This window comes from Amblyomma maculatum, chromosome 11 (genome assembly GCF_055883805.1).
Source record: "Amblyomma maculatum isolate TAMU_Amacu chromosome 11, ASM5588380v1, whole genome shotgun sequence".
NCBI classification, from domain to species: Eukaryota; Metazoa; Arthropoda; class Arachnida; order Ixodida; family Ixodidae; genus Amblyomma; species Amblyomma maculatum.
The window spans coordinates 81431701-81445268 of record NC_139354.1 but is presented as its reverse complement, the minus strand read 5'-3'; the positions used below and the strand labels follow the sequence as shown (position 1 = coordinate 81445268).

Genomic DNA, 13568 nt, shown 5'->3' with positions numbered 1-13568 from the left:
AACAAGCTCTTTCTTCTGTCACACCGTCACCCATTTTGTACGCCTTGTAGGCAGACGGCACTGCGCCTCCATGTGGCTCAAGTCTGTTGTATTGTTCAAGCCCTCGCGCTCAATAAAGTCCTTCATTATGTCCCATATCTTTTTCTAACGCAAACCCAGGTAGACAGATTGGAATCCGCTCTGCACACGCTTTGCAAAGCGGCCCTCCAAGATCCTATACAAACTTCTACACTACGTCCCTACGACACCGGCTTATTTCTCCCTTAACGCTTCCTCCTCAATCTCCATCGTGACCGTCAATTTGCTCGCCTGTCATCTACACAGCAAGGCAGATGGATCATTTCCCATGCTCAAATCAATCACATGCCCATTGCACTTCAGGTCCCTGGGCACCCATACGTCTCCAACCTTCGTATAGCACCAATTCCTTGCAATATATCCCGAATCCTTCACCCTGCACGCGCAGGCAAGCCTAGGCTGTCCGACACTCGCCGCCCCTATACAGTCACACCCTAGAGTTAACCGACACCTCCATACTCGGATCCCTGGGTGCTGCAGCCAAGATCATACATTCCCCTCTCTTCCCTGATTCTCTCTATTCCACTAGTGGTCCACATCTAGACCCACCGGACAGTACTACCATAAAGATTATTTCGATTGGGCATGCTGTCCAGGAATTCACTCGTCTTCCCCCGACCGAATAACACGTTGCGTACAGTGATTCTCAGGCCGCCCTCCATGCCTTTCAAAAGAGAACCATACCCCCAAATATGCACGCTGACCTAGATATGGCGCATTTTGATCTGAAGCCTCGTGCAGTCACATTGAGATCGATACCTTGGCATTCAGGGATTGCTGGAAATGAGCTGTGTAATCAGCTGGCCCGCGAAACTATTAACCGGGCTACAGCAATCCTCTGGTTCTGCCCATCGTTGTGTGACGAGAGTCTTCTGATCGGGAAAGCCATAACGCAATACTACACAGAATTAGGGCAGGAGCTCGCCATTCACCCTGCCCCACACCTCCGTCTCTCTGTTTCCTAGGCTCATACCCTTCGCAAAATTCACACACACTCATTACACCAGGCATACATGGCGGGCTTCTCCTTACGAAGAAGAGAAGCTCTGCCTGGTGTGGCAGGCAAAATTCATTTTGAGCTGTTGATTTCGGCTCTAAAATAATGTGTTTTTACCACTACTACTAACTAAACTACAGTAGAACGAGCCCTAAACGCTATCACCTTATTGCTCATAACAGTTCTTGAGCGCGTAAATATCATTTCTTTCCGTTTTCTACCCCACCTTCACCCAGCCGGTGTGGTGCAGTGGTTACGGCGCTCTACTACTGTTCCCAAGGATGCGGGATTGAATACCAGCCTCGGCGGCCGCTTTCCGATGGAGGCGGAAAGCAAGGCACCCGTGTGCAGTGCGATATCAGTGAACATTATAGGGCCCCAGGTGGTTTAAATTTCCGGAGTGTTCCACTACTACGTCTCTCATAGCCTGAGTCGCTTTGGGACGTTAAACCCCACAAACCATCCAACCATTAAACAAGTCACGACTCTTGTTGAACAATATTGTAAACCTACCGGAACCAAGATGAACTGTTTTAAAAATTATGCATTTTTGCATGGCTTTTGTGACGTCGTGCCAGAACATTTTTTTGGTTGCAGTGATCTACTGTTCCAACGCAATACCTCGGTGTGCCACATGACAGCTATTGCGATACGGACGCATATTGGTCTGATGAAGTGTTAGTGCAAGGAAGAAGTCTGATGTATGGCAAGGCAGATGTCTGTCAAATTTTGCACGAGCCACTGTCTGCAACCTCTTTCTTATCTCCAAGATCTAGTGCATAATGAATGTGCTGTGTGCGACACATGGCCAACGGCGTCGTTGTCCGCTTCTCCTCTTTGTCACGTCTTTGTTGCGCACTTATATTGCTGTCCGTCAAGGTTCACCAAGTCGCAAAATCAGCCGTTCTTCTACAAAATTTTCATCGAATATTTGCGGTGTTTCTTTTCGCCTCCAGATTGAAGCGAACTAGCCAGACGAATTTGTTTCATCATATCAAAAAAGGGAGCTTTGGTTTTATTCACTTGTTTCTAAAGGCTCCCCTTCATGGATCACTGCCTTGTCGTGGCGGAGGGGCTTGCGAAACTCGATGAAGTCGTGAGCTCTGCTGTGTAGGGCCACCCAAGATAGACAGGTCACGGCAGAGAGTTATGACAAAATGTGATTCACTGGAGAAGGTAATGGAAACCCACTCCAGTATTTCCTGCCAAGAAAACCCTATGGCCAGTCACAATACCATTAATGATCTGGCGCCGGAAGATGAGCCCCCCAGGTTGGAAGGTGTCCCACATGTTACTGGGGATGAACAAAGGGCGATTCCTAGTAGCTCCAGGACGAATGAAGCGGCTAGGCTAAAGCCAAAAGGAGGCTCAGTTGTGGATGTGTCGGGAAGCGACCGGAAAGTCCGATGTTGCAAGGAGATGCATCACATAGCAACATGGAATGTAAGATCTATGACGCAAGGTAAACTGGATATCGTCAAGCGAGAAATGGACAGATTGAACATTGATATCTTGGGTATCAGCGAGCTCAAGTGGACCGGAATGGGAAAATTTAACTCCGGCAACCATTCTGTCTTTTATTGTGGGCACGAATCCAAGAGAAGGAATCGGGTCGCTCTCAAAGTAAAAAGAAGAAAGGGCAAAGCAGTGCTAGGGTACAACCCCAAAAACGACCGAATGATTTCACTTCGGATCCAAGGTCACCCATTCAACATAACAGTTATCCAAGTCTATGCACCGAAGACTACTGCTGAAGAAGCTGACGTTGAGAGATTTTATGCGGACCTACAATGCCTTTTAGACCGCACCCCATCATCAGACGTCGTTTTTCTCATAGGAGACTGGAATGCTAAGGTAGGGAGTGAAGAAATATCCGGAATTACAGGCAAGTTCGGTCTTGGTGAGCCAGATGAAGCTGGGCAGAGGCTAGTAGAGTTTTGTCAAGAAAACAACCTGACCATAGCGAATACTCATTTTCAGCAGCACAAGAGGCGCCTGTACACATGGACTTCACCGCACGGACTGTACAGGAATCAGATCAATTATATTATTTGCCGGCAGAGATGGAGAAGCGCTATACAAGCAGTAAAAACAAGGCCTGGGGCCGATTCTGGCACCGATCATCAGCTTCTTGTTGCCAAGATTAAGCTTCGATTGAGGAAAACGCAGAAAACTAGAAGGCCTTTCAGGTATAATCTGGATCAAGTTCCATTAGAATATGCTGTGGAAGTGAGGAATCGATTTCAAGAATTAGATCTAGAAGACAAAGAGCCCGAAGAGATGTGGACTGATGTTCGTGATATAATACAAGAAGTTGCTACTAAGGTAGTTCCAAAGCAAAAGAAATGCAAGAAAGCAAACTGGTTATCTGAAGAGGCTTTGCAAATAGCTGAGGAAAGGAGGATGGCACAAGTTATGGGGGAAAGAGAAAGATACATGGTTCTCAATGCGGATTTTCAGAAAATAGCAAGGAGAGATAAGAATGCCTTCCTGAACACACAGTGCCAAGCAGTTGAGGACAACAGCCAATTAAGGAACACAAGAGCTGTGTATAAGACAATCAAAGATATCAAAGGAAGCTTCGGTGCTAAGCTGGGCGTGATAAAGTACAAACGAGGCAAGGACCTCACTGAAGCCGCAGAGATAAAGAAGAGGTGGCAGGAATACACAGAAGAACTGTACAAGAAGGACCCGAATGTGCAAACCCAACATAAGATGTTTGTGATCACTGATCTCGAGCCGGGCATCCTGAAGAGTGAAGTTGAATGGGCCTTAGCCAGCCTTGCTAAGAACAAAGCTAGCGGAATTGATGGCATTCCAGCTGAGTTGCTTCAAACCCTCAACCATGACGCTGTTAACATTCTGCATACATTATGTCAGAAGATTTGGACAACCCTGCAGTGGCCACAGGATTGGAGGAGGTAAGTTTACATCCCCATTCCAAAGAAAGGCAGTGCCAAAGATTGTTCCAACTACCGCACGATCGCGCTTTTTTCGCATGCTAGCAAGGCGATGTTGAAAATCCTCCAAGGTAGGCTGCAGCAGTATGTGGATCGGGAGCTTCCGGACGTGCAAGCTGGGTTTCGCAAGGGCAGAGGAACTAGAGACCAAGTTGCCAACCTTCGCTGGATCATGAAAAAAGCAGAGAGTTCCAGAAACCCATCTACTTCTGCTTTATTGATTATGTGAAAGCGTTTGACTGCGTAGATCACAGCAGATTGTGGCAAGGGAGTTCTAATTCACCTCATCTGTCTCCTCAGGAACCTGTATGAAGGGCAAGAGGCCACAGTCAGAACTGGGCATGGTCTTACTGATTGGTTTCCGATTGAGAAAGGAGTGAGGCAAGGCTGCATACTGTCGCCCTGCCTATTTAACCTATATACAGAGTGCATCATGAGGAAGGCCGGTCTGGACGAGTCTTCAGCTGGAGTGAAGATTGCTGGAAAACGTATCAACAACCTTAGATATGCGGATGATACCACTTTAATGGCAGAAAGTGAAGCGGAACTCAAGAGACTTCTGATGCGCGTACAAGAAGAGAGTGAGAAGTTTGGGCTTAAATTGAACATTAAAAAGACAAAGATCATGGCGTCTTGCCCTATCATGTCCTGGAGCATCAAGGGACAAGAAGTGGAAGCTGTGACAGATTTTCTCTTCTTGGGCTCTAAGATTATCTCGGAAGGAGACTGCAGCCATTAAATTAGGAGACGCCTGCTTCTTGGAAAGAGAGCAATGGTTAGCCTTGACCGCCTAGTAAAGAGCAGAGACAGTAGTCCGCCAACCAAGATCCGTATAACTCGTGCTATGGTCTTTCCAGTTGTGATGTATGGATGCGAGAGTTGGACTGTGAAAAAGGCTGACCGCCGAAAAATTGACGCGTTTGAATTGTGATGCTGGCGAAGACCCCTGAGAGTTCCTTGGACTGCCAGAAGATCAAATCATTCAATATTGTCGACCATAAACCCTGACTGCTCATTGGAGGGTCAAATTCTAAAGTTAAAGCTCAGCTACTTTGGTCACCTGATGAGAAGAGAGGAGTCGCTGGAGAAAGATTTGGTGTTGGGAAAGGTTGAGGGTCGCCGGTGAAGGGGTAGGCAGCGAACGCGATGGTTAGATGGCATCCTCGAGGCACTGCAGATGAAGTTATGTGATGTTAGGAAGGTAGTGAGAGACCGGAAAGCGTGGCGTGACATGGTCATTAGGGTCACGAAGAGTCGGACACGACTGAACGACTGAACTGAACTTCTGGGGCAAGCTGAGTCGCAGTTTGATTATCTACGGGATCAACATGATCGATTTCTCCGTACGGTCATACAAGTGCGATTACGCGGACTGCTTCCAGAATTCGTTGTGACATCATATGAAATGTGTAGAACAGTGACAGGTTATCTCCGTGAAGTTGTGCTTTCTTACAGGAGGCTGAAGGTGACATTTTTGCCGTAGTATCTAAGCAATATTCTAAGAAAAAATTTGCAATGACCTCATTGACACAATGCTTCTCCTACCAAAGTACCGCTTACCCCATCGCGCTGGCCCAGAACAGGATGCGCTTAAGAATATAAACAAATGACAGTATTTCGATCTGTTAAACATTTTTTAAGCTGTATACAGACTCTTCTTTAAGACTTGACTTTATGACAAGTCTATTTTCATATCATGGATTATAAACTGTTTTATTTGCCAAACACCTGAAATCTTAGAGCATATATGCCTGTACTGCGGTGACCCAATATTTTTCTGAGACATTTTAAGTTTTTTTCGAGGGAGGGGAATATTTTTTTCAACCGCAAAATAATGAAACAGCTCCCGCTTGACTCATATGGCACACGTGTCCTGACCATAGATTCATCGAACAAAATGGCATACAATTTAATTATGGTCCTGGTCACCAGGCTTTGTCAAAACGAAAATGCAATTTGGACATGCCGAGCCGTTTTTCATCCCGTGCGCGAACACTTCATTGAAAGCGTTCTCCCTAAAACCGTGGACACATTTCGATTGAAAACTGTTGAGGGGTATTGACCGATATCCTTATGCAATGTAGATTATAAGACATTTGCGAAGGGTCTTTGTTGTCGTGTGCAGCTTGTGGCATTAGGTTTATTAGGACCACACCAAGTGTGTAGGCTCCAAGACCGTAGTATCCAAAGCCATATTCATATCAGAGGTTCCGTGGTAGAGACAGTGTCAGCTGAGGTCAATCAAGTGGACCTAATTCAAATTGATGTGGCAAAAGCGTTTGATAAGGTTCGCCATATTGTTTTATTTGCTGTATGGGAGAGCGCAAACATTGGAGATTTTTTGCTTAAAGGCATTGAACTGTTATAAATCGGTTACTACAAGACAGAAGTTAATCAAATGTTCACCAAACCAATTCAGCTTAAATCATATGTTCGACAGGGTTGTCCTCTATCGCCCTGGCTATTCTCGTTATATCTTGTGCCACTATGTCTTAGTATCTTCAAGACACAATCAGTCCGTGGCTTCTCACTATCGCAATGTGAGGCTGATTTGGGCTTGTACTGATAACATTACCAGCTTCTGCCCTGATAAAAAGAGCTTGAAAGATGTTTTTCCTGTAACGGAGCGTTTTTATTACATTTCGGGAGCGTCTATTAACCTTGATAAATAAAGCGGGCTCTGGTTAGGTCACTTGTGTAGAAGAAAAAATTTGTTTGCCTGCATCAGGTGGGACTCCGAACACTTAGAGCATTAGGGGGTTCTCTCGAATCAGTATCGCAATAGTGGGCCTCACTGGAATTCTGAAAGCTCATCAGTTAGGATACCAACTCCGGCTTGGATAAGTAGGGAGCTGTCTCTATTTACACAAGCACAAGTTTGCACTCTCCTTGATTTCGAAGATTATCTGTGTCTATGCATAAAAAGTAGAGTCTATGCATAGAATTTTTGCTACTTTTGTGTGGGGCTGCCAATCGGAGCCTATGCGTCGAGACAATTTGTTTCTCCCTCCGGAGGCTGGTGGAGCTGGTCTTCAGCACTTGTTTGCTCAGCAGCTTGTTTCAAGATTTTTCTTTTTTAACACAACAACCAATCCCTTCATCCTATTAGATGATTTAGTACCCATTTGCCTAATTTTTTGCGCCCACTGGAAATAGAAGTAAGGGTTCTTTGTGGTGTTTTCTTAAGGAATTTTCTTACACATTCCATTTCGTCAACATAAGGTGTTCCTTATAATACCTATACAGTCTATCCAGGAGACAGATGAAAAAAGTTCTGATTGTCATGTTATTTCCTGTACCGATGTATTGGCAGCCTTACCTCCCCTTTGTAGACAATAGTGTATTAAAGTGGGTGCAAATCATGTATATAAAATCAGGCGCAAAGTATTTCTGTTTTAAAATTCCCATGTCAACCATACCTGTCAAAACGTGGCTTCGTCCAACAAGGACTTTTGCGCCATGGTCAGTGGATAGTCGCCTTTGTCAGCAGTCAGACACTTTAGGTCATTGCTTTGTGCATTGCTGTGATGCATTTTTTTTTTGGGGGGGGGGGAGGATTCTTCAGCGGGCTGTCAAGAAGGACCTTAATATTGCGCCCTATACTGTAAGATTCTATGCCTACAATGGAAACTTCTGAGGTTTCATGTCACCTTCTTGTGCTCATGGTACTGTTTAGCCTGTGGAAAATCCGCATGAAAGATCCCCACGAAGAGCTACTATGTTCTGGAAGTGTCTTTTCGGGGAACAGTGTGCTATGGTGCGGGGTATATGCTGCGCAGGAGGGACCTCCTGCCTGGTTACATTTACTCAATGCATGTATATGTCTCCTGAAATTTCGATGTGCGGACCAATTCAGAGCTTGATGCTGGTGTCACTGTGTATGACAGGTTATGGGATGCGACCTGGTTAAATCAGTCTTCAAGTATTTCCATGAAATTAAAAAAAGAAAAGTTCTGTTTTTGAGAGGTGTATTGAGCGTTGCCAGATCCGCCTCAATGTGCGGCTGTTTTTGATGCTTTGGCATCACTGAAAAGATTTTAATGCCGCGATAGACAAAGTGCTGCCAGCACATTTTATGAACTGCATTTGCAGCCGACAATAAAGAAAAAAACAGTTCTGTGGCACAGTGGATTAGCACTACTCATCTCAGCAGTAAATTGTCGGCTCGAATCCCCTCAGCGTGCTTATTTCTGTCTTTTTTTACAACCCACAACATTGAAATAAATTAATAACATCTTTCCAGAGGTGTTTCCCCGTTTAGGTTGCATTATGGAATGTTTTTGATTGTTATTAACCGCAAAACCAGTTTTGAACAGAGCCAGTGGGTGATGGTATTGCAACGGTTACACTCTGCAAATACCTTCACCGTAATCATTCTCTGTCTTATGTGAGTGTATATTAACTTCAGGTTGCGTTCAGAGACACTTGTCAGCAACAATCGCAGTTTAAATTGCTGAGAGATAACTAGTGAGGAGATAAGAGTTTCAGAACCCTACCCTTGAGAAAATAGAATTATGCTGTTGTGCGGTGCCAGTGCACGTTAAAGATTCTGGTTTAAATTACTCTTGAGCCCTTCACTACGGCTACTCTTCCTCTCTTTCCACTTTCACCGCCATCGCCTCCCTCACAGCGTATTTTCGGTGTCCATAGAAAAGAAGAGGGAAGAGATATACTGCTTCTTTGTCTTCCTATGAACCCATTTTTTTTTATTTCAAACTTGACCTTAAAGCTGTTTGAAGTAACGTTGACCTTAAGGCCATTCGAAGCACATGGTGAAATTGGCTTTTGTTCGCATAGTGAAGCAACTGCTTCAGAACTATAGCTTGGCATTCGGTTCAGCAGCATTGAAACACTCCAAATTTCCCTCTCAACGTTTTCCTGTCTGCTACTGCGCGGCAAGGCGTCCTCCGAAAACAATTGTGGCAGACACTGCACCTTTCCCTTGCTGCGAACCAATTATTTTCACTTGACCTTGAAGTTGTTTGAAGGTTATCGGAAGCACAAGGTCACATTGGCTTGTCCCAGGGCAGTGAAGCTACCGCTTCAAAACCATAGGTTGACATTCAGCAGTTTTGAACCCCTCTGATGCATTTTGCTGAGTAGGAGACTAACCGCATTCATGTGTACAATTATTTGAATATTCGGAAATAAATCCCAAACTCTGGTGTTTGTTGTTTCGAATAAAACGTTATGTTATCTAGCGCCATTAAACACTGAAACATTTCAAAAACAAAAAACGACAAGAATAACTTTAGACTATACGTAGCCTTCGTACTATACTCTCGTCTGTCTGTTCAGTCACAATAGCATTTTATCGATTCCAATTACACAATTATTGAGACTCCTGGTACCTGAAGTTGAGACATGCAAGACACGTTCTTTTATTTTTTGCTTTGTGTCTTTACCTGCAGTACCTTCGCTTGCGCTTCGACAACAAGGTGGGCGTCACTGCATGCATAGTCTACTTTGTCCTCAGCGTAAGTACAACTTTTTCCTCACTTTCGCTAAAATAGGAAGGGAAACCGCGCTTGCAGAAACCGGAATATTCAAGGGCTACCAGTGAGTAATGAATAGATGTTGATGCTCTTAGGGAGATTCGTTTAGTCAGCAAATTCCTATTTCGCGATGATATTGAGCCCGCCCACATTCGTTTTTGCTAACGCTAGAAAAAGAATTTCTGTGTTTATTCATCAGTGTAATGACAATGATGAAGAAATGGTTTACACAGGCAACATTTTACATTAGAACGCAGCGATCACGCGCATCTCAACTGAGTACAATTATTCTTACGAGCCTGTGAGTCCGAACCTATGAGTGGCGCATATTTATCACAACTTGGAGGAAAAGTGTAGATAAAAAGGAAATACGGTGCTGTATAATATCCGGTTAGCTTTTCCTTTCCTTTTTTCTGCAACGGCTTTGCTGTGCGCGTCTGAAGAAAAATTGCATATTACTCACGATACTCTCCAGTCCAAAACAGGAGTTCTGCTAGTGATTCGGCTGCGCGAACGGCAGCCTCCTGGCTGCTGTGGCAATGATCTCCTTCAGCAGTGTGAACTTAAGGGTCCTCTAGGGGGTGGTTCCTAGCTCGTGTTTCGGCGGCGCGAATGGCAATCTCCTCACACATCTCAATTCTGGCATCCGCGGTGTTGAGCCTCATGCTCAGGCAGCGACAGGAGGAGCATTTCTACTTTATCTTCCTCTTCGCCTTTGAAACATGGCACATACAGACATAGGGAGATTGGCGAAGGTTTGAAGCCATTAATATTGAAATTTCCACAGGCGGTTACGAGAAAAGAAATAACGCCAAGCGAGAATTATGAAACAACAAATTGATGAACTGTGACAAAAGAGCGTTTAAAGTAACATAAGATATACAAAAATATGAAAATTGCTCGACATTGCTGAACCGAATGTGGAGCGAAAGCATTAGCTGCGGGTGACCGAGCATTCTCTTCCTCTTCTTCTTTTCGTAGATGCGCCTCTTCACAGTGTAGCTGCGGCCACACGAGGTCTCACAGGTCTCGCTTTGACGGTGGTAGTTTTGCTTTCGCAACAATATTTGATCGAAAAAGAAGCATTCGGAGAAACGTTTAAAAAGTGAGCAAATCAGCCTACCAGTTGCAATTATATAATTATGAAACATCCCATATATTCAACCATACTGAATTTTTTGACGCTCGCCCCGAGCAATAGTAACACTGGTACCGACAAGGGGAAGCCTAAGATGGACAGAGGGACTTCCAGGCTAGTGTTTCTTTGAAGTGTGAACTTCCGGTAGGAGAGGATAAAACATTCTATAGGGGCAACTTCCCCGCATTAGTTACATAAGTTCGTCTGTGTTCTCCCATATCTATCGGTCGTGTTTTCTTCTTCATGGAAGGCAGCCCTATCCAAGAACACGCTGAACCGGCGGCCCTGTCAGCTGTCCCATGAGTGATCGGCCCATACCTCGTGGCTCTTCTTTTTTAAAAGCGAGAGCTTTTACTAATCCCTACGTAGCTTCTTTGCCGCATGCGCGTGTTTGACCTTGAACCAAGGAGAAACCACATGACAGTTATGAGGTCACTCAGCCGGCGAGGAAACCGAGGTGACCGCGTGCTCATCTCTGCCGACTCATTTGGCAATCATGACGTGATGATAACCGCTGCTAGGCCGGAGCTGTGGCTCACTCTGTCTGATAGCCTCCGTTTCCTCTTAGCCGGTGCCAACGGATAGCAACAGCTCCCGACAATTTAACCGCAGCACTCGTGATGGATGATTCATGCAAGGCGCCCCGTGAACGGTCTGCAACTTGGATGTGGCGAAAACGACAGTCCGAATCCGATTATCCACTGGACGTAGCTCACCGAGATGCAGCCGCATAGAACGAAGACAGGCGGGTTGAGCTAAGTGACTCAGATTCCTCAGAAGAATATGAAGCCCGTATCGCCAGACGTTCAAGCTTCACTTGGCTTACTTAGGTTTATCGATGTTTAACCTTCCTTAATTTCTTCTGATCAATTTCCTTTCGATGGTAAGCCGCGGCTCGGGACTCTCTTTCGCTCGGTAACACCATAGATCAACGACGGCGATGCAGCTGAACCGCCTGAACGGGCGACTCAAAAAGAACAAACCATTTCATCTTGAGAGTTATCGACAGTGCCACTCTCGCCCACTCCCCTCCCCCCTCCCAGCGGACGTGGAACGTCGTCTGTTGCCCTAGCTCCCTTTTTGCCCCAACACTGTTATTACCTGTAACACAAGGCTTCCCGATTAGAACTATTGTTAGGTTGACCAACAAACAATCGTCTTCTTACTTGTTATTTTTCAATGCATTTTGCAGATTATAATTCATACGATGAACCGCGCTTATCATGGTGAGGCTATAATTTTTCATTGGGTAGTTAAAGGCTCATAAAACTTTACGATAGGAAGGTGAATCAGGTGTAAACTTCTTTCTTCTTCATAATAACTCAACTGTCTATTTGATAACACATTTCGATGCTTCGCGGCATAAAACAAGAACCCATTTTTCTATAGAACGCAGAAAATAACTTAAAAATGAATGTACACTGTTTGCCTAAGATAGCAAATGATAGGCTCCAATTTCAGCACCGCCCCTTCTAGTGTCATTCAGCTCTGTTAAATTAATCGGTCAACTCTGAAACTCTCAGTAACCATTTATTTCTTCGCCATCTAGATAAATGTATTTATTTAGATTAGCAACAGAGGAGGAAAATAAATGGAAGTGCATTCAACTTCTGCTGAAGCGCAGCGGAATCAGTGCGGGGTAAATGCAACCAGCATTTCCCTGGCGTTACCACTGAAATGTTCGCTTTGCTGATTTATTGCGGCACGTAATGCCCAAGTTCATGGAATCATTTTACTTGATAGTTTATTCATAGAGCTCTCGATCATGGCCTGTCAGGCTTGCCATTTCAGTGCTTGTCACCGTTAGACACCATCCGCAGGAAACATCCGCAGGAAAAATCCGTAACCTTCTGTTTGTTTGCAGCAAACGGTTGGTGCCGTGGGGATCTACAGTTCTGCGATCGCAATATCAACAAGTGCGTATTCTGGCCATATTGGATGGTTTGTGTTTCTTATATAAATAAAAAGATGCGAAGAAATTTTCAATATATCGTACAGATGGCGCGGCGTCTGAAATGAAATCTGCAAATAAAGACATCACGAAAGTCAGGTGATATAAATTTTTACAGCTGGGCTGAGTTGCCTTACCAATTTACCAGCAGAATATTTGTCAGCTGCATTTTTTATTTATGCATTTTAGGAATCAATAAAAGGCTATGCATGTTTTTTCTGCCTTCATTGTAGGTTAGCAAGTGCACCTAGTATGACCAGGATTTGAAATACGTATGACGCAACGCAGATCAATGAAGCTTAACTAAGGGTAAAACTTGCAGACGAATTACTACCGTTTATTTCTCACGACAACAAATAAGGGCACCAAAAATTCAAGTAGCAGTCGCGGTCAATTTGTCATTTATGAAATTGAACGAAATTCTTCCTATTAAGCAGCAATGCGCTCTCAGAGCAACAAGTATTCAGCTGCTAATCTACAAGTATTCAGCTGCTAATAGGCATTCGGAGTCGCAGCTCACATAGGGCTAGGTCTTTCATGCCTGTCCCATCTGAGCAGTTTAAAAATAATATAACGACATGATATGCAATTCTGCTGCTCTGATTACATTATTTTGGTTTCATGTATAGTGTTTCCAGTGCCTCTTGTCTACTCAAACATGGGAATCGGTCTCGCAGGAACAATATATACCGCTCTGGTAAGAAAACTCCTCAAATATTAATACATCGCGCTCAGGGCGGCCACCAAGTGAAAGCCGTAATGCAGTTTAACTATCTTAAGGGGTGATTTCAAATATAGGAAATGAATTATCTTGTTCTGGATTTTTTTTAATGTGAGCCTATAAGTTTGCAACGGAGCCAGGTGCCATATTCTTAGCAAAGACAATAAAGAGCATTCGGCCATCGTAGCGTGCGCACAGGTAAAACATCTTATCTCAGAGTTAAGAAAC

General features: G+C 44.5%; 1 protein-coding gene across 1 annotated transcript in view; it reads left to right on the top strand.

The window, feature by feature from the left end:
• The window catches only part of LOC146174262 (sodium-coupled monocarboxylate transporter 1-like), a 69025-nt gene that overhangs the window by 17410 nt on the left and 38047 nt on the right, over positions 1-13568 (top strand). Inside the window, exons 3-5 of the mRNA XM_084584001.1 lie at positions 9447-9512; positions 12533-12584; positions 13249-13316. Of these exons, the coding sequence (XP_084440127.1) occupies positions 9447-9512; positions 12533-12584; positions 13249-13316 (186 nt within the window). The remainder of the gene's footprint in view (positions 1-9446; positions 9513-12532; positions 12585-13248; positions 13317-13568) is intronic.